This window comes from Trachypithecus francoisi, unplaced genomic scaffold (genome assembly GCF_009764315.1).
Source record: "Trachypithecus francoisi isolate TF-2019V2 unplaced genomic scaffold, Tfra_2.0 Lachesis_group15, whole genome shotgun sequence".
Classification (NCBI taxonomy): Eukaryota; Metazoa; Chordata; class Mammalia; order Primates; family Cercopithecidae; genus Trachypithecus; species Trachypithecus francoisi.
Window position 1 is genome coordinate 16,086,663 of NW_022681460.1, and position 22,529 is coordinate 16,109,191.

The 22,529-nt window shown below is 36.7% G+C and overlaps 1 protein-coding gene across 5 annotated transcripts in view; it reads left to right on the plus strand.

Annotated features, from left to right (window-relative positions):
- Positions 1–22,529, plus strand: part of DSE (dermatan sulfate epimerase) — a 71,246-nt gene that overhangs the window by 41,490 nt on the left and 7,227 nt on the right. For 4 of the 5 annotated variants that reach the window (XM_033234365.1, XM_033234364.1, XM_033234363.1 and 1 more), the window contains 3 exons: positions 15,383–15,636; positions 19,404–19,643; positions 21,836–22,043. In XM_033234365.1, coding sequence (XP_033090256.1) covers positions 15,383–15,636; positions 19,404–19,643; positions 21,836–22,043 — 702 coding nt within the window. Of the gene's footprint in view, positions 1–15,382; positions 15,637–19,403; positions 19,644–21,835; positions 22,044–22,529 lie in introns of those variants that run through there. The other variant, XM_033234367.1, reaches the window with a different exon arrangement.

A 22,529-nucleotide genomic window follows, 5' to 3' on the forward strand; every position in this document is an offset into this window, starting at 1 on the left:
CTTGTAACAACTTAGTGAGCAATTTTTAGTTCATATCTGTGATTCATTTACAGTGAATTTACTATTAAAAGAAAAAATTGGGAAATGAGATAATAAATAAAATATGTATGTATTGCTAATATTTCACATTAACTTCAGCATCTTCCCATTCTAAATCATAATTTCTAGAAACCACATGAAGTTTACTGTTTTACCTTCTTCCAAGAGCCTGTTGATATGAGAAATATTTTGAAGTATTACTGAATCCAGTTTGAGTCTTTTGCCCTCTGCTTTGCTACTATAACCTGTCACTCGGTCAGAGAAGTTGGGACAATATGATTACATTCAGCATTTGGGGTCAACTTTTATTTTCAGTATGGCAGTAACTCTAGATCTAAAACTGGGGAATGTGTTTAATGTCTGGGGCATATTGAAGACAGCTCACAAGTTTGGCTCATATTTTAAATTTATTTATTCTGTTTTTTGGCAACATAGGAGATAACTATACCCCAGAACAATTTTTACAATTCACAAAGAAAAGTTCTAAATTGACTTTTGTCCACTCTACTGCCCAATTACTTTTTAAAGACATATTCTTTGAAACTGTATTCCCAGGACAAAAAAATAAATATTATGGGTTCAGGGTGTTGTCACAGGCATTATTTCATTATTTCTCTTGAATGTAAATGGCTTCAAAGCCAAACAAAATTGTTTTGGAGGGCAAGGGATGTTTTTCTTGTTTTTTTTTTTTTTTCCACACCATGACAAATTATGTTTTCCTTCCTGAATTGAGTGAGCCCGTTTAGTGTCTCCATGCCTGCTCCCTTCATAGAGCACCATTTGCCCTCTACTTTGAACATTCTGAACTTCTCTGGTCTCCTGGGTTCCTTCCTGATGATCTCACGGTGAGAATTTTGTCTTAGTCCTGGCTCCCTACCCTCTGCTGGGAAGTGCCTGGGCAGCCTGGATTTCAACACAGTTCCTCCCACTGAAGCAGCCCTCCATGCCAGCAGTATGCCTCTGATGGGTGGCTTATTTTGGATCACATTTACCCTCTAAGACAGTGGCTTTGAAACTTTTTCACTGTGACCTACAGTAAGAAACAACCCAATACAGACATAACTTTTTTAGTTTATTTGTTTCTAGTTTTTAATTTTATTTTTCTTTCTAATTTTATTATTTATTTTTATTTCATCTTTTAGATTTAGTGGGTATATGTGCAGTTACATAGTATGTATGTTGCGTGATGCTGCGATTTGGGGTTCAGTTGATCCTGACACCCAGGTAGTAAGCATAGTACTCAACTGGAAGTTTCTCAACCCTTGTTCCCCTCCCTCCCTCTCCCATGTAGTAGTCCCCACGGTCTTTTGTTCCTGTATGTCCATGTGTACCCAATGTTTAGCTCCCACTTACTAGTGAGAACGTGTGGTATTGTGGTATTTGGTTTTCTGTTTCTGCATTACTTTGCTCAGGATAATGGTCTCTAGCTCCATGTTGCTGCAAAGGATGTGATTTCATTCTTTTCTATGCCTGCTTAGTATTTCATAATGTATATGTACCACATTTTCTTTCTTTTTTTTTTTTTTTTGAGACGGAGTCTCGCTCTGTCGCCCAGGCTGGAGTACAGTGGCGCGATATCCACTCACTGCAAGCTCTGCCTCCCGGGTTCACGCCATTCTCATGCCTCAGCCTCCCGAGTAGCTGGGACTACAGGCGCCCACCACCACGCCTGGCTAATTTTTGTATTTTTAGTAGAGATGGGGTTTCACCGTGTTAGCCAGGGTGGTCTCGATCTCCTGACCTCGTGGTCCGCCCATCTCAGCCTCCCAAAGTGCTGGGATTACAGGCGTGAGCCACTGCTCCCGGCCCCACATTTTCTTTATCCACCATTGATGGGCACCTAGGTTGATTCTGTGTTTCTGCTGTTGTAAACAGTAGTACAGTGGACACACAAGCTGATGCACACGTAACTTCAACTTTACATATATAAGTATATAAATAAATGTTTCATGAAATAGCCCTTGCATTTAACTTATGCCTTGACCTCTATTTTCTTATTTCATTCCATTAAAAATACACTGATTACAACCCATTATATTCATTTCACAGTATATTTATAGTTTGAAAGCCCTGCCTAACATTCTGATAAATACAAATTTTTTTTCCAGAGAATCCCTTCTCAATATCCTTTCTTGGATATCTCCACTGAGGAGACCGTTCCACTCTTTGAGATGGGCTCTTTATTCTATAATTCTAGTGTTCAGAATGCTTATTCTCAAAATATATTGGGAAGCATCTTTATTTCATTAAGAAACAGTACAGGCCTGTGATTAATGATTACATGTTAGGTTTCCAAGGCTGAATGGAATAAACTGTGCAGAGCATTATTTCCTACTGCACCCAGAGTAAAATCAGCCACAGTTCATTCACTGTTTTAAAAAGGCCTCTGGATTTTATGAAGCTCTGCATAATTTCAGCAAAACCTTTAAAAACCAAATTATCAAAGAAAAATTTTGATAAAACATTAAAAGCAGGAATAGTGGGTAAATATATCATCCTTACTCTAAGAGATGGCAAAATATCATTTCACATATGCTAGTCCTCCCGGCCTACCTCACTTTGGATTTGACATTTTCCCACCACGAGGGCAGCAAAAGTTGGCAGTTTGACTACAGTTTTTGCCATTGTGAAAAAGTGTCCCTCATATTTTGAAACTTCATTCCTCAAGTAATTCTTTGCCCTTTTGTGTGTCATGTTCTCAGAATGTTAGGCAAGTGCTCTTTCAAGTAAATAGGAGTAACTGAGTGAGCGGCAGCAGGAAGATGATGGGGAGGGTACGAGATGGCAGCAGTGGCCAATCAGGTTTTTTAGTGTCGGTGTATTTGTTGCTAGGGCTGCTGTAACAAAATACCATAGACTAGGTAGCTTAAACCAACAGAAATTTATTCTCTCTCAGTTCTGGAGGCTGGAAGTCTGAAAGCAAGATATCAATAGGCTTCATTCCTTCTGGAGGCTCTCTGAAGGAGAGACTATCCCAAGCTGCTCTCCTAGCTTCTGGTGGTTGTAGGCAATCTTCGGTGTTCTTGGCTTGCAGATGCATCATCTCTCCCTCTCACTCTGACACAGATAAGTTATTTTCATTATAATATAGATCTGTCACATTTTATAAATATGCCATAATTTTAATGAGAGGAATATCAAATGTTTGCATATATATGTATATATGTGTATGTATATAAGTATATATGTATGTATATGTGTGTATATATGTATATGTGTATATATGTTTATATGTGTGTGTATATATGTGTGTGTGTGTGTGTATATATATTTTTTTTAGACAGCGTTTCACTCTTGTTGCCCAGGATGGAGTGCAATGGCACGATCTCGGCTCAGTGCAACCTCCACCTGCTGGGTTCAAGCGATTCTCCTGCCTCAGCCTCCCGAGTAGCTGGGATTACAGGCATGTGCCACCATGCCCAGCTAATTTTGTATTTTTAGTAGAGATGGGATTTCTGCATGTTGGTCAGGCTGGTCTCGAACTCCCGACCTCAGGTGATCCGCCCACCTTGGCCTCCCAAAGTGCTGGGATTATAGGCATGAGCCACCGCGCCCGGCCTGTTTGCATATTTTAACAAGGCAAAAGGTATTGATAACTGAACTATATTGTATACTGTAATGACCTTTCAAAGTGTGTACAACTCTTTGTTTTCTCTTGGATTCATAATAGCTTTTTGTTTTATTTGCTTATCTCTAATGACTAGCCAGACTCTCAGCCAGTTGTGTAAGTTTTCTATCTATTCAAACAAGACATTCTTAAAAAGACATTTTTAAAAAATAATTCATCTTTTTGAAGAAGTAATGCAGCAGCTTTTTGACTTGCTAGGATGCAGATTGCTTGCAGCCAGGTCCGCTGTACGTCCATCTTTGTTCTTTTTTCTCTTGTATTGGATTCCTTGTGCCATGTCTTCTTTTTGATATACATCCTAATTTAGGTGGAGATATTTTCCACTGGCTTCCAGAGAAAGCATTTATGAGAGGTAAATTTTGAGACCTTGGATGTCTGTGTGTGTTTTTTCTTCCCTCATGTTTAAAGGGTAGCTTGGCTGGATATGAAATTATAGTCTGGAAATTGTCTCTCCGAGTTTTCGAGTCATCGTTTTATTGTATACTGGTGTCTAGTGTTGCTATTGAGATGTCTGACCCCACTCTTCCTGATGCTTTGAATGAAACCTGATATTCCACTCTGAAGCATTTAGGATCTTTTTATGTTACCAGTATTTTAAAATTACGGGATGATGTATCTTGTTTTGAGATGAGTCTGTGTTCATCCATGTACTGTGCACTTCATGGATTCTTTCAATATGGAAACTCATGCCCTTTAGTTCTAGTGACTTTCCTTGATATATTTGGATCTCTTTTTCTTTCCTTTTTTTCTTTTTTTTTCCCTCTCTTTTTCACATGTTTAACCTCTTGGGCCAGTCCTCTTTTTTTCCCCCCTCTCCTGTTTTCTATTTCATTTTCTTACTTTTTTTTGCATTTTCAAGGTTTCTTCAACTTTTGCCCCAGCCCTTTTATTGCACTTACCTTCCTGCTATTTTGTTTTCCATTTCAAGAACTTCTTTTGTCTTGAAATTTCTTTCTACCTGCATGATTTAATTTCTCCCAAGCTGCATTAATCACTTTGTTTGTTTGGGTCTCTTTTGTCCTATTATGGGATTTCCTCAAGTCTCTGGTAGTCCTTGACTGCCTAAAAATGCATACAAAGGCTGTAACAAATTACCATGTACTCCGTGGCTTAAAACAGCACAGATTGATCTTACAGTGTTGTGGAAGTATAACACAGGGCTAAAATCAAGCTGTTAGCAGGGCTACATTTTATTCTGGAAGCTCTAGGGCAGAATACTTTTCTTTGCCTTTTTCTAGCTTTTGGAGTTCACATATATTCCTTTGTTTGTGGCTCCCTGCCTCCACCTTCAAAGCTAGCAACCTTGCATCTCTTTGATTCTTCCTCCATGGTCACATCTCTCTCCGACCACGGCCAAGAAAGGTTCTTTGCTTTTAAGGACCCATGTGACTAGATTGGGACCACCTGGGTAATCTAGAATAATCTCCCATCACAAGGTTTTTAATCATATCTACAAAAGTCCCTTTGCCCCAGTGGAAGGTAATATGTGCATAGATTCTTGGGGGACTGTTATTTTGCCTGTCACAGGTTCTAAATAGCTGATTGGTCACTGTGTGTGTGTGTGTGTGTGTGTGTGTGTGTGTGTGTGTGTGAGAGAGGAGCTTTTTGACTGCACTGTAAGATTGATAGTTTGATTAAATCTTTTTCATTGGGAAATACTTGGTGTTCAGAATCTTTAGATTTTTATTCTTCATTATAGACTTCTTGCCCTTCGGAGTCATGTTATATTTAAAATAGATGGCATATTTTTGATGTTGTGTCTTATAAAATTTATATTAAACTTTTATAAGGTAAATAAATGTGTCAACTACATACAGTTATTATAACTGCTCAGTTCTTGCCCAAGCCAACATTTATATATTATTTTTTCTTCTCTGACAGGGCTGGCCACTGTCCATCATCCTGGCTGTTCTTGCATGTTTATTTTTTTTTCTTAAAATCATACTGACTACTGTCAGTTGTTAACTGGCAATTGTCTGTATGGCTTCTCACATGATCACTGGTTGCTTACATAGACATTGACTGAGTGATGACATCAATAAGTTGTCCAACTGAACTTTTTGAAACATATTTTACGCATATAGTTGTAAAACACATTAGACATTTAAAATATCAAGCTCCTTTTTAAAATGGGTAAAGATCATTAAATCATACTTTTCGTGAACAATATAGGCAGACCTGGTTATTCCCTCCTATTGCCTTTCCAGGTTTTAAAATTTCTCCATTATAATAGATTCTTTCAGAATTTGTCATTAGAATTTGATATGTAAGTGTATTTCTAACTGTAGTCCTTTGAGCTCTGCCATTCTACCAAAATAGAGGTCTTGTTCCTAAATTTGAATAATTTTTACTTATCATGTTTCTTCCTCTCACCTCTTGTAGGTTGAATATTAGGGCGAAGCATACTTATTCAGTTAAAAGGGGTTACAATTATAAATGCTGTTTGATTCCATTTAAATATATTATGTTTGGGTGGCATGCTTGGATATTTGGGTAATAATACTTCATGTCGTCGAAGTAAACGTTGAGATAATGACATGGAAATGCCTTTTGCCATTTAACAGCACTACTCTACATTTTATTTTCATTAACTTGGTATATTCCAACATTTCGATTCTTTTTATTTACAAATCATCTAGAATACTTTTCATTTGAGTAAAATGTGTTTCTTTTAGTTTCTGCTCTGGCATAATTGACTCCTCAGTATTCTGCTTGAGTGGGGCCAAGTTGACTTAAATTTTATATTTTAGAATTTAACATTTGGGATATTGAATTAATAGCATTAAAATGAAATTAAGTAGTAATATGCTGCTATATTAAATCCAGTGATTTAATTAATATAGAAATATAGACTGTGAGAGGAAATGGTTTTTTACGTTTCAGGGCTCCTAAGTTATTTTCCCTGAAAATGTCTTAACACACAATGAGTTCCCATTCTGTCATACTGTTCACCCTTCTAGCAATTGTTTCCAGAAACGGAAAGTAGTTTTGTTCCCAAAGTAGATATTGAAAAAGGAAAGCTCATTGTCCATTTCTGTGTACTCTAGCCCTGGCCAATGTCAAAGGTAAACAATACCAGACACTAAAGTGGCAAGGATAAGTTTTAATCAGTAGTAACTATTTCAATAAGGGAAAGAGTTCAGCATAAACTGAACTGAACTTCAATCTGTACAGAGGTGAATAGGCATTTTAAAGGGAGGAGGGCAAGCAGGGGCTTAGTAGAGCCAGGAAAGAGAAAAATTACAAAGGGTAGTCAATGTACATGTGATTAGGCTAACTAATCACATGTCTGCTAAGTGGCAGTTATCGAAGGTAGAATTCTATCCGCCCACAGAGACTGGGAGACAGAGACCCTATCCTCAAATGTTGGCTGGAACAAAAAATTTTTTGGAAGCCTTGAGTTTCTTAGGCAGACACTTTCAACAGGGAGAGGGTCATCTCAGGGATATGAACTTGAGCTATTAGAAACATGTTAGTGTTTACTCTTCATAGAACGAGGTTGAGGCCTAGCCAAGAAGAAGGCACAGAGGAGCCTGGCAAGGGTTTGATCAAGAAGAGAGTGTTTGTTACTACCTTAAGGGGCCCAAGGTTCTGAATATGCAAACTAGAAGCACCATCCCCTGGACCAACTCTACCTTAGAGTAGTGCATTAGGTGCGCAGGCTCATGAGGGAGAGAAACGTTTCTCAGAAATTCTACATGATTAGTGTCTCATGTTCCTTGAGTGGGCCCTGAGCAACCACATGAGCACAGCATTGCAGTATCTTTTCTTCCACTGTGTGCCCCTTTTCTCAGATCTCATGTCTTGTTCTGTCTTGGTATCATGAAAATGGCAAGGCTTAGAACCCTGGGTTGTGTTTCAGCATATAGACCCTTCTGCCTAGCTGTTGGTAGAGCCACTGACTCTGGCATGTTCTGACCCAGTTCTTATTGCAAACTTGGTGAGTTTCTTTGAAAGCACCGTTCTTCCCCCTCACTAAGAAGTAAAACCCGTTCTAGATTCAGATAATTCTGGATTCTATTCTCAGCTTCACCGTTTTAACTGTGTGGCCTTGAACAAGTAATCTCCTACCCAAATTGCCTTTTCACAATCTATAAAATGGGTATGGAATACCTAATGTTGAGTTGAGAAGATGAAATGACATAATGTATGTAGAGGCTTGGGCACATAATATGTGCTTAATTAATATGAAGTACACCGTCCTCTCCTTTCCCTCCCTGTGCATTTTGTTTCACAATGCCAGTGCTAACCTTTAGCCACCTGATCAAACACTTGGAATATGGACGCCAAGCCAGGCCAGAGATTAGCTGAACATTCCCCTTAGATTGCTGACTACCTACTCGGAGCCTCCTAGATCAAGTCTCTATCTTCTAGGCTTACTCTGGTCCTTTTGACAAATGTCTGCCAAGGCCCAGTGTGCTTTACAGATGAGGCCACAGAGGTGAGAAATCCACTTCCCTTTAGCTACATTTTATAGGAATTCCATACCAAATTTAATATGTTACTAACATTTAACATTCATGGTTAGTTTTCGCATTTAAAATGGAGGGAAAAAGATGAATCACTGCCTCATTAGTCATGTTTTTAAAAGGAGTGGTAGGTAATACATGACTGTCTTAACTTACTGGAGGTTGTTTCCAAACACACAAAGGCGTTTGGTTGAACGTTAAATGGTTTATATCAAGTTACTGTGTTCAGGAGACTTTTAGAATAAATAGACTAATTTACATTTTTTAAATAGAGTTGACCTAATTCTGGCCTCTTTTGACGGTGTGGCCAAGTGCACGTGGACAGAGATGTGGCATATGTACAGCAGACACAGCTGCAGCAAAGCTGGCAAATGGGAAGCTGATGGTGCACTACCCTGGTACTTTTAGAGTTCACAATTTCTAAGGAGTTCACCATTGTGTTCTGAATGTAAATTTATAATTTTTGTAAAGCTTGTTTCATTTTAACTTAAATTTGTAGTTCCATAACTATCTACTGTATAAAATCAGATTTTAAGTGTAAATCTTCTACTTTATGAATTTACTAAGTAAATATCTTATAGGTTGGTAAAACTATAGTTATTCTGAAAATGAGAAAAAGAACATGGATCATTTTAATGGAGTTCTCCTCCTTTGTTGGAAAGGTCTGACAAATCATAAATTCTCATTTAAATACACTTTCAAAAAATATGTAGATTTGCCTATACTGTGGATCAAATCGTGACCTTTGGAACATAGCTACATATGGAAAAACCTGCTATAAAATTGTTAGGTTCTGAAAAGTACTAGGAAATAGGATTAATTATAAGGGGAATTATGAGTTCTGCTATTGTTCCTAGTTATTTGCTTCTCGTATACTGTTGATTAATTTAAATAAGTATGAGTGATCTCTTGGCACATCTTTGGTTTCAAAGACCTAATTTCTTTTTATTCCAAGTGTTTATTTTAGCAATATTTGTGTAAATGAAATAGACAGTTGATATGGACTGAATGGGACCCTCCTCAAAATTCATATTGAAGCCCTAACCCCTTGTGTGGAAATATTTAGAGAATAGGGCCTAAAGGAGAGAATTAGATTTAGATGAAGGTCCTAAATGCAGGGCTCTCATGACAGGATAAGTGCCCTGATAAGAGGAGGTGCCAGAGAGCTTATACTCCTGTGCAGTCTCTCTCACACTTGCCCTATCCCCACACCATACACCTAGGAAGGCCAGGTGAGCACACAGAAATATGGTGGCCTTCTAAAAGCCAGGAACAGAGCTCTCACCAAAACCTGACCATGCTGGCACCCTGATATCAGATGTCCAGCTTCCAGAACTTGTAAAAAATAAATTTCTGTTGTTTAAGCTACCCAGGCTATGGCATTTTGTTATGGTAGCCTGGGCTAAGACAACAGTATACAAATTTAAATAATATTCTGTGAACTTGTAATACTAAATTTTAATCTTTTCACAGGTAATTTCTATAGACTGTCTATATCAAAACCATATGAAAATTTTAAAAATAGAAGCATTTAATCACTTGTAGTTCAAATCTATACCAATAAAAATAGATACCAACTTTGTTTTTAGAGTTCCTTTTAATGGTTATTTAATCAAATAAACAGTCACATTTTTAGTGATACAGACTTATTAGATTGCCTACTATTATACTCCTTACATAATAGTTTAAAAAACATTTATGATAATAGAAGCAGACTATCCATTTAAAATTGGTACAGAAATTTGGATTAATGACACTGCTCAACTTTGGAAAAATAGTTATGGCTCATTCTTCCTTTCAGAGTCACAACTTAATTCATAGACACAGTATATCATGACCAACTCTATGCCTTTCCACACCAACATTCCACCCTTACCCTCAGAAAATCAGTAGCTCTTTCCTGTATTCACATTAATTTATTTCACATAAATTCACCTTTGAAAATATTCAAAGCATCATTTTTTAAACTTTTTGGACTTGGAAATACTTTGTACTCTTAAAAATTAACAAGGCCTTCAAACAGCTTTGTTTATTCGGGCTGTGTCTATCAAAGTTTACTATATTAGAAATTAAAACTGAGAAGTTAGAAACATTTATGTGTTCATTTACTCATATTTATATATTTTTAAAGCTCATTTCATATTAACATAAACATTTTTAGGAAAAAATAACTATATATATATATTTTTTTTTTTTTTTTTTTTTTTAAGGTACAGGGTCTCACTGTGTCACCCAGGCTGGAGTGCAGTGGTGCAGTCATAGCTCACTGCAGCTTTGAACTCCTGGGCTCCAGCAATCCTCCTGCCTCAGCCTCCTAAGCTGGGACTTCAGGTGCATGCCACCATACCCAGCTAGTTTTTAAAAAGTTATTTTGTGTAGAGACAGTTTTGCTATGTGGAACTCCTGGGCTCAAGCAATCCTCCTGCCTTGGCTTCCTAAAGCACTAGGATTACAGGCATAAGCCACTGTACCCAGCCAAGCTATGTTGTTTAAAACAAAAAATAGAAGGAAGGTGTTGTTTTACATTTTTGCAAATCTTATGTGTCTGCTTCTGCATTTGGTTTGTTGCTATGTGTTTTTTTGGTTGAAGTATATGAAGAAAATCCAGCCTCACAAGAATATGTGATTGACGAGGGAGGAGTATTTTAATAATCTTTTCAAATAATTGTGAATGTTCTTCTTTGACACTACACTAAAACTTGACCGGTAGTGGTTCCATAAAAATTAATTGCAGTATAGAATCTGAAGCCATGTTAATGAACTCTTCATACTCTTTTACATTAAAATCCATTGGCGTATTTTACACTTAGGAGTGGCTGTCTTACCCATGCATGGTTTTATAACATCATGCCTTTGTTATTTTGCATGTTTGTTCACTGAGTTATTTCAGTCTACCGAATGTTGACACATTTATTTATATACAATATAAAAATCATTTTTGTTGATGTTCTCACTGATTTCATCAGAAAAATCTTTAAGTATTGGTAAGCTCTTAAGCTCTTGGTAATGGATACAAATTTTCCAAAATTCTTATTTCCGGTTGAAAGCTCCAAGTTTGTCACTGGCAACAAAGGCTTTCAGCTTTCCTTGAACTGGCAGGCCTTCCTTGTTTATTTTCAAGAAAATTTCTATTCTAACACCCAAATCAAAATAACTATAATTTGTTAGTTGATCATTCTGTCACGTAAAAATGATCTTTCATGAAAAAATCCAGCTAGCTCAGCTCTCAACTCAGTGCATGACTTCTTTTATTTGTGACATTCTTATAATTTGGTACTGCATTTAATCACATAGGATATTAGAAAGATGTATACTCAAAGAGTTGAGATTTTATAAAAATTAATCATTTTTACTACTTCATCAAGGACATTTTTCAATAAAATTGGCTTTAAAAATTCAACAACAACAAAAACGTGAGTGCATGGCAGTGCAAAATCATACAAGGACTACTAGGGCAGTTTAGTGCCCCTGCTTGGATTCCTGCTAAGGTTACAGCAGTTTTACTTAATACTGCTTTTGTGCCATCAGTGCAAATATCAACATATAACTTCTTTACGTTATTATGAAAATAATTCTTATTTGTGAATTCTCCAAAATGTAGTAGTCTCAGAAGCCCCTCCCTGGGCCTTACTTTGAGAACAGCTGCTCTAAGGGGTGAAAGTGTAGTTTACAAAAGAGGAATAGTGTAAATATTTCCTTAACCTCCCTTAACTAACTTGCCAGTGAACCTAACTTCCATTCCTTGTGTAACATGGTAGCTGAATGTCAGGACTTGTAGTTTGCCCTTTACATTTATTTCTGTTCCCCCAGTACAGTTACCTGCTGAGCAAGTGTCAGCTGTATTTGTTCTCAAACCAGGTAACACAGTTTCCCTAATACCTGTAATGAGACAGTTTTAATAATATAAATAGATAAAGTGTGAGTTCAAAAAGAAAAAGCTAATATTTCTAGAACCAACTTAAAAGCTTTGGAATAACTTACTGTAAAAAATTGCTGTCGTGATATAGTGTGAATGAGATTTGTAGATTAGGGAAAAACTCATAAAAATCTAGAAGGCTTCTGCCTTCCCTCACAGGTATCTTTAATTTCTTCCTATATTATAAAGAAACCAAAGCTGGAAATTGTGATGATGTGTCATGTGTGTTCTTTGCAGGAAAGAACAATGAAACTCCATCTGTAGACCTCTATTCAGAGAATAGGTTTTGGCTCACCTTCAAAAGATTGGTGAATGTGTGTACACATGGATATATTTTAAGTTGAAATACAATTCATAAATTAATGTCTGTCTGGTTTTTTAAAAAAATAATTTCCCACTTAACCACCTTTTACAGTGAACTGATTTATTACTGGTCAGGATCACATTGAATAAGATAGTTTCTCAGCTGCCATCTATGAACTAAGAGCCAATTTCCATTGGTTTTTGTGACTATAAAATATAGTCTCTTCCATTATTTCACTTTGTATCTAAGGCTGGGTAAGACCGTGTTGGTAAAAGATTTAGATAACTTTTTAGAAATACAACGATTACAGGTCAGCTTTTCTAATGATAGAGGGACGGACCTGAAGGTGCCATAAACTTTTTTCTTTTGGGGTGCCAATGTTTCATTGAATTTGAAACTGTTTGAAATAAACAAACTCATGTTGGGGCTTAGACATTTTCACAGAAATTTGCATGACATTTCATGAAGGATGAGAATTATATCAAATGTTCGCTTATCTATAAAAATAAACTTACTCTGTAATCCCAGCACTTTGGGAGGCCGAGACGGGTGGATCGCGAGGTCAGGAGATCGAGACCATCCTGGCTAACATGGCGAAACCCCGTCTCTACTAAAAAATAGAAAAAACTAGCCGGGCGAGGTGGCGGGCGCCTGTAGTCCTAGCTACTCGGGAGGCTGAGGCAGGAGAATGGCGTAAACCCGGGAGGCGGAGCTTGCAGTGAGCTGAGATCCGGCCACTGCACTCCAGCCTGGGCGACTGCGAGACTCCGTCTCAAAAAAATAAAAAAATAAAAAAAAAAAAACTTACTGGTTAATCACACATGTGAGGGTTTGATGGCTGGTAGCGATTCATTGACATCAGCTTTATCATGAGTCGGTGTATATACTGCCATTTATAGATGCATCATGACATGGTACAATGACACAAGTTGGGAAACAAATGACCTGACTTCCCTGCCGGGCCCACCAGTCACCATGAGTCAGTGAAGATGGTATTCCCAACTCCCTGGCAATGCGTGTGCAGTATAAATTGTTTTTTTCCTAGAAGTAGGGAATTCATTCACATGCTCATCGTCTGTTTACAAATAGTACACACACCGGCAAGCTGACTGGCTAGAGCAAGGCAGCTTTGTTTGTTACTAAATTGCTAAGAAACTCCTCAGTCTTTTTTAGCACCAAACACTGAATGGTAACCAAATGCTGAAATTATTACTAAATATAAAAGGATCTCTCCAAATTCCTGATTTTGTAATGATCACATAATCACTGCCAGCAGTGTGGCTGACAGTGAGTTAGAGGTTTGTTCCTCCACTTTTTCCTTCTTTCTCAAAACCTTTGTTGAGCATCTGCCATGTGCCACACTGTTCTATGATTGAGGATCCAATTGTGAATACAATAGTGAAGAAAAAAGTCCTGCCCTTGTAGAACTTAAATTCTAGGAGGGGATACATAGACATAGACATATTCATACATATATTTGCTAAAGGGAAAAAAAGGGGGAATTAATATTATTTTGGGAGGATGATGGAATTCTGATAGGATGACCAGAGAAGCCCTCACCTAGGCCATTTCTTTAGCATAAACTTCTAAAGGAGAAACATAATCTGGAAGAGGTAGTCTCTCAGAACATTTTAAAGTGTTTTTAAACGGAGGTCTATAAGGTTTGTTTGAGAGAACTAATACATCTTAATTTTTACTAACTTTAACTGAAATCCAACATTTCTTCCAATCATGAGTAGAGATAACCAATTGTGATGGTATTGGGAGAATCTGGAACAAAGTTACAGACAGGTATCACAGATACTTTCATACCACATTACAGTTGTTACAGACATCTCAAAATGTATGTTTATTACCACTTATAAATTATGGTAGTTATTATCCCTGCTATTAAATGTTGGTATTTCATGCCTTAATAACAAAGCTACCTGTATTATTATTTTTTAAATATGTGTATTGATAATTATATTTCAAAATAATAGATTTCCATGTATCCTTAATTATGTCTTATGAATTTTAAAACATTTTGAGAAAGAGGTCAAGGCTTCGCTAGATTGCCAAAAGAGGTTCGTGGCATACAAAATGTTAAGCTTTAGCTTCATCCCTAATTAAGTGCTGCTTCTGCCTCCCACAGGTACAGCACACTTTTGATTTGTTTCCCTCACTTGGAGATTACTCAAATACATCCTGAACAGATGGGAAGGGTTTTCTGGATAATTCCTTAGAACTCTGAATGTGAAAGATCCTCTTTTTTGCTTCCTGCTTAAGGCAAGCCACACACTAATTTGCAGAATAATATAACTAGTCAGAAATTTGACTTCCTGGAAAATGACAATGTAATTCTTAACAAAAGATCAACTTTTAGATTTCTTAGAAAGATATTTGAAAGACCTTTAAGGCAGTGCAGTTCAGTTTATGGGAAAGAGGGATATAGAAATTCTGTTTTAGAATCAGCTCCCACTCACGTTAGTCATGCTTCCCGCCATGGTGATGACCAAGTGGGTCTGTGCAGATTGAGAGGTCATGGATTATGGAACACGATACCTTCGCATTGACCAGCTATGGCAAATAAGAGGAAATACATATGTTCAACTGTCTTAGCAAGGTGGCCATAAGCATAGAACTGAGAGTGTCTTATTTAAGCGAAAAGGAGGAATGGGGTGAGCACTGGTTAAATTTGTACTCCAGAGAATTTTGCCCTGCCAACACATGTTCTATGCTTTAGATCTCTTTGAATATATTCCACTACTTCTTGTCATGAATAAAAAATCAAAAGTAAAAATTCTCAACATCTTGATGTTGCCAGAATCCTGAGAGAGAAAACTGTTAACTGTATAATTTTCACATTTTAGACAAGCTATGCTATATGTTTCATTATAATGTGGAGGGAAATCAGTTGTGTGTCATTAAGCCCTTGGATTATATCTTCAGTTGTGCCCTTTAGTTCTGAGAAATAGACACTTTAGAAGTGTGATGAAAGCTGTGAATCTGATGAACTCATTTCCATGATTTATTTTCCTTTACAGGTTGGTGAAAGATGCTCCTTGGGATGAGGTCCCGCTTGCTCACTCCCTGGTTGGTTTTGCCACTGCTTATGACTTCTTGTACAACTACCTGAGCAAGACACAACAGGAGAAGTTTCTTGAAGTGATTGCCAATGCCTCAGGGTATATGTATGAAACTTCATACAGGAGAGGATGGGGATTTCAATACCTGCACAATCATCAGCCCACCAACTGCATGGCTTTGCTCACAGGAAGCCTAGTCCTGATGAATCAAGGTGTGTGTGCACATAGCCGAGGTGATGCCTGAGCTGACAGAAGTCGTAGTTGCCATGTTGTGAGCAAAGCATTTTTATAACCATTCTTAGTACGTGTTCATACTTGGATCCTAACTAAACCCATGAGATGAAGTAGTCCCTACAGTGTATCTTAGTTAATTGAGGGACGTCTCCTCCTTATTTTCTGCTAGTATATTAGCCGGCACGTTATCTAATTATGGCTTATGATTATCCCAGAACACATCTTCACAACTCAGGGTCAGTGATGAATATTCATTTTTCCAGAGAATTTTGACAGTGAAGACAGCCCTCCTGGAATAAATGAAATTTTAAAAAGCTAAACAGATGGTTTGTTATTTGAAATGAAGATTTCCAGCACACAGATGGGAATCATAACACCACTACTATTTTTTCCTCTTAATATTTAAAACAACCAATCTGGATTATTTACATCCAAATTGGAAGCAACTTTTGTGGATTGTGTAGCTACTTTGCTTTAACATATTGCATAATTGCCAATAATACATTTTCTTTGTTCTTTTGACTCTAAATTACAACTTCTGTAGAAATCTATAAATGATTAAGATTGTGTTTAAGAAAAGCAGCTCTAAGATCACAGGGAATTATCAGAATATGAAATATATAATTGGAGCTTGGAAATCTAACAGAATTTAACTCGATTATATTCCCATAAGAATTATTAAGCATTTTGTTGATTATCCAACATCAGATTTTACCCAAATCTAGCTTTCTCCCTTGTCACATCAACCAACCTTCACTTTTAATTGGGTCTTAGAGGAAAAGAAACTAACATTAACTGAGCATGTGACATGTGCTAGTCTTTTTCCATATTTTATTCAATCTTCACATCAACCATATAAGGCAGCTGGGATTTGGACCCACTTCTGGCCATCCATAAAGTTCAATCTCTTTCTACTGTATTTTGTTGTCTCTCTCAGAAGGGAAATTCCATTTATAATAACTTAAGCAAAATTTAATTATGAGAGTGAATTTTCATGCTACCTCCCCTTTTCCCCTACTCTCACAAAAACATAAAGAAAATTAAAACATCAGGTCAGGCACGGTGGCTCACGCCCCTAATCCCAGCACTTTGGAAGGCTAAGGCAGGCAGATCACTTGAGGACAGGAGTGGTGAGACCAGCCTGGCCAACATGGGGAAATCCCATCTCTACTGAAAATACAAAAATTAGCTGGGCATGGTGGCGCATGCCTATAATCCCAGCTACTGAGGAGGCTGAGGCAGGAGAATCACTTGAACTCGGGAGGCAGAGGTTGCAGTGAGCCGAGATCCCACCACTGCACTCCAGCCTCGGCAACAAAGTGAGGCTCAGTCTTAAGTAAGTAAGTAAGTAAATAAATAAATAAATAGAAAGGAAAAGAAAGGTAAAATGTCAAAATGCAAACAATGTGTTAATCCACTAACAAACCATTTATCAACCCCAGGCCTGTGAAACGACACCATCATGAAATGGTGAAAGGATCCCTTGGGTGAGCCAAATTTCTGCCTCAGGTCTTAAATTTAATCTACTATAGTTTTATTTCCTTAAATAAATTTTTATTTATTTAACGGGAGGAGTAGAGTTTCTTTCTTCAGTCTTTCTAAATAACATTATTCCAAATAATAAACAGTGACCCAAATAATGCTGGTTTAGATTGAATCAAAATATGTCATTTTGCCCTGGCAGGAATTTTCCTGTGCATTTATTTTCTGACTAAAGTTATGGTGGCCCTGGCAGACACTCGTCCAGAGCCCCCACATAAGTACACACATTTGTGACAAGACAGGACAGAAGGAGGTAGAAATCAGTTGGAAAGAAGACAGATGTGAAATGTTTAAATGATTACACCATAGTTACAATAACCCCAGAGAGTAAAATGAAAGATACCATGAAAAGCCTTATGGTTAAATATAAAATGAGTATATTAACTTGGAATTCAAGAGAGCAGTGTTCTTTCAATAATTTGCTTCCTGTAATTTTGAAGATAGATAGGAGAACTTAAGGGGAAGTTAAAGAACATTCCAGGCAAGGTATACGGGTGGCAGAAAAAAAATACAAGGCACAGCTTCAGTTAACAACAATATCAGTACCTTGTATTGAGAGAGATTTGCAGTTTACAAAGTATTTTGGTAGACATTGCCTCGTATCTTCTGAAAAGGGTTGTTGTAAGGAACAAATAAGGAAAATTAGGTAATGTGGTATCCTGGGGACAGTGGCCTGATTTTAGGCATCAGTCACATTGGTATCTGGTGGGAGATGGAAGACACAGAGGAAAAGAATGAAGATAATTAGAATTTTAAACTAGAATGGTAGAGAATGGAAATTGAAAACTATCCAGAATATTGACATGTCAGCTATGGGTGGCAGAAGAGGCCAGGGTAAGATGAACAGTTACCTCTGCTTACCCAAGCAGAGTTGAGAGCTGAGTTGCCCCCATTAGTCAGGAGCCAAGTCTTAGCCTGTGACCTATATTTAGGCCCAGAGCTGGTTGGACCAAATTGCAGTAAAGCAATATGGCTATATCCACACCAGGAAGCATTGGGCTTAATTTTATTCTCAAGGGTTGCGTGTTTTTAAGCAAACCCTTAAATCTAAAGACCTAGGTTGAGATTAAAGTTGTATTCATTTTTAGTCATGTGCCAGAGATCTTGAACAAGTCAGCCTTTCTGTTTTGGGGCAATAATACATAATTGGGTTGTTAAAAGGATTAACTAAGATTCTGCTCAGTGCTATATAAATTATAAGTGTTACAGAAATGTGAGGAGTTGTTATTGTCAACTAAGTGCAACAATTCTAGAAAGCGAGTATTTCTGAGTTAAAAGTTTTTATAAATTTTTATAGACTTAATTTTCAGTGGGGAGATTAAAATGTGACAGATGGAAGAATTGCTTGGACAAAATCATGTAGCTCATTTTTTGGTGGTTTCAGGCTTCCTAGTTGATTTTTTCATTATTAATTTGCCTTTCCAGTGGTTTCTCAGGCCCACTTTGCTGCCTTTTCAGATCCTGTGGGATCTAAAGCACATAAAGGATGAGAGGTTGCTGTCTAATGACAATATGAATTGAAGACTGTCTGTTTAGCATTTGTAGTATGTGCAACCTATTACAAATTCTATAAAATAATGATGCAAGTTTTGTGAAGAGATAAACTTTTAAAAATATTTTCAAGTATTGTTTTTTAGGAACACTGATTAAAATCTTAATATACAAATCCTCTCTTGCCAACATAAAGTTATATGCATTTGTGATCTTACATGTGATAGAGTTTATTAAGATCAGAAAGTGACTGATACTCATTTAAGGGTTTATCTTCATTTATAGAGTCAAGAACTTCTTTTTTTTTTTTTTTTTTGAGACGGAGTCTCACTCTGTCACTCAGGCTGGAGTGCAGTGGCGCAATCTCCACTCACTGCAAGCTCCGCCTCCTGGGTTCACACCATTCTCCTGCCTCAGCCTCCCAAGTAGCTAGGACTACAGGCGCCTGCCAACACGCCCAGATAATTTTTTGTAATTTTAGTGGAGACAGTGTTTCACCATATTAGCCAGGAAGAACTTCTTAACTTATACCAGGGACCATCACAAACCTAGATTACAGGATGTTATTTATACACTGACAAGTTAGAGTTTTACAAAATGCGATTTGTAATAGAAACGAGTTAGATAACTCAGAGGGTTTTATTTGGCCATATTGTTGTTTATGCTTTGTCACAGCCTTTAGTCATTGCTTCCATGTGTTTTCATCCTTCAGGATATCTTCAAGAAGCCTACTTATGGACCAAACAAGTTCTGACCATCATGGAGAAATCTCTGATCTTGCTCAGGGAGGTGACGGATGGCTCCCTCTATGAAGGAGTTGCATATGGCAGCTACACCACTAGATCACTCTTCCAATACATGTTTCTTGTCCAGAGGCACTTCAACATCAACCACTTTGGCCATCCGTGGCTTAAACAACACTTTGCATTTATGTATAGAACCATCCTGCCAGGTACAGTGAGGAGTCAGAAGTGCAAAAACATTAAACTATTGTAATTTTTTCTGATTATGAAAATGAGCTAGACTAAGCAGAGAAATTAGGTCCTTAGAGTTTGTCATATTGAAATTAAATAGTTTTTTTTTAATCAAAGAAAAATTGAATTCAAGAGTTGCCTATAGCCAGAACATTTTGGAGGCTAATGTATTTATGATTTAGGTATTATAAAGCTTGGAGGGTTATGGATTAAATACAATGTCTAGGCCCCTCAATACTTTTATATATATATATATATATATATATATATATATATATATATCCAAACTTGAGTACATATACAGATTCATCTTCATCATTGAAAGCAAAATATAAACATTTGTGATTACCTGTCAGTTTTCCTTTATATGTGATCCCTGATCAATCCTATTTTTAATTTTTGGTTTTCAGTTGTTTCTTTCAAACTACACAGACACAATTCAAAATGAAAGATTACACCTACACATTTAAGTTGGAGCTTTAGTATTTTAATATTTTATTGAAGTAAATAGTATAGAAAAGTAGAAAAAATACTGTAAAACTTGTAATGTCTTATTGCTGTGACATTTAGCCTTCTAAGAAAACTAGCTCTAAAAAAAAAGATATACATGATTTAATAATGTATTCATTTCTAGAGAACTTTGTAACCTTTTTTTATTTCTAAAACAGGACCAAGATGTTAGAACAAGTTATAAAGGAAAATTTTATCAGGATAGATATCCCCCCCTTCCTCCTTCTTCCCCAAGGAAATGCAATTTTTAAATGGTGATTCTAGACCTACAACAAAGAATTCAGTATTTAAATCCTTTGGCTCTGGTAGTAAACATACAGATTAATAGAATCTCCATTATTCTATTTTTTGGACTAGTGCCAAAAATACTGCAAAGCATAATAACCATTTTAAGATTTAGTTTAGACTTACGTTCAAAAAAAATTTGCTTTGTTGTTTTTTCTTAGACATACAGGAGAGGCCTGTTTTGCAATTCATCTTAGTAAACAAAGGCTACCTAAAGCAAGGGGCCTTTCAGAGGTTTCAGTGCTTTGTAATTTAAGCTGAGATCTAAAGGCTAACAACATCAGAAATTGTGTTCGCTGTGAGCTGTGTCTGTGGCTACTTCCTAAAGGGGAAAAGACAGTATGAACATGTCTAAAAGCAGCATTTATATGTTTGTGTTAATTAAACAAACTTTTATTGAACATCTGTATGCCAGGCACTGTACTAGGCAGAGAATTCAAAGAGGAATAAAACACATCTCCTGCTTTCAAGGAATTCACAGACTAGTAGAAGATTCAGAAAATATCATTTTAAAATAAGGTATACTTACAAGGTCACTTACTACATTATTAGGAACAAAAACGTTAGCTGTAAATTGCATAAATATAATCATGGTAACATTTTAGAAGAGGTTCTATGTTAAAGCAATCTGTTTCAACTACATTTCTCTCTTTTTTTTTTTTCTACAGTTGATACTCTAGTAGCATTTTTTTTGTCTGGCTGAGTTTTCTCCCATGCTGCTGCTTTTTTCATGAACACATGGAGCATATCCAGTCTTACCTGCTTTTATTTTTCTTCCCTACTCCAAAAATGATATATGGCTTTATGATCCTTGCATTTTCTCTCCTTTAACTTCCAGCAGTACATACTGGCAGAGCTACTCTGGGAATTAAATTCTCTTCCTGTTGAAACTCAGTCTCTCCCCTGAACTTTGTATATAGTATAACTTAGGCTTTATTGAAGCCAAATTAAAAGCATGTTATTTTATTATCTTAGCCTAGAATGCATGTTGAGTTGTGGGAGAGCCAGTGTTCATTCCAGGTTCAGGAACCCAAACTGCACAAGAGGATATCCCATATATATATGCAAATATAATCATGTATAGCATGAACACTGGAAAATGAGGAAGGCAAGCAATAGGTGTAGTACTTCTGTTACCAATGACAGGTTACCACATAACAAATACAAGCTTACACACAACATATTTTGAAGTCCTTTTGAGGGATTCTAATTAACTGGTCTAGAATAAAATCTGAGGATTGTGATTTTTCTTTTATTTTATCCCCTCAATTACACAATTCTAATTTGCAACTAGATTTGAAAAATCATTGTTTAGACCTAAATAGGAGTATGAAGTTTTCAAAGTATCTTAATTCTTTCCAACTTATTTCCCTAGGGTTTCAAAGGACTGTGGCTATTGCGGACTCAAATTACAACTGGTTTTATGGTCCAGAAAGCCAGTTAGTGTTCCTTGATAAATTTGTCATGCGTAATGGCAGTGGTAACTGGCTAGCTGACCAAATCAGAAGGAACCGTGCGGTGGAAGGTCCAGGAACACCGTCCAAAGGGCAGCGCTGGTGCACTCTGCACACGGAATTTCTCTGGTATGACACATTGGGCTAGCTTTAAAGAGAAATGGTACCCAAGGATACTATTTGTGCTATGCACTTGTTTTTTTGCATTTAAAAAGAAAAACTAAAACACTTTTTAAATATTTTCTCCATGCCACCTGAGTATATGAAGTTTCAATTCAGCTCATATCACAGTTTTTGAAACTCTTAGAAACTTTTCTTTTTTAAAAAAAAATGTCAACTTTTATTTTAGATACAGGGGTACGTGTGCACTATATACCCAGGTAGTGAGCATAGTACCTAATAGGTAGTGTTAGAAACATTTCTTTATGTTTAACATCTAATTACTGTTTTCAGTTTTTGGTTCTCGTATTAGAAATGTCCTACACTTGCATTATTTCATAAATAAACATGTTTTGATTTTACATCATTTTTTGAAATCATATAAAACAAAACAAAAATGTAAACTAGGTTATTCTGATAATCACACCAAAAAAAGGTAGTAAAATATTTTGTTTT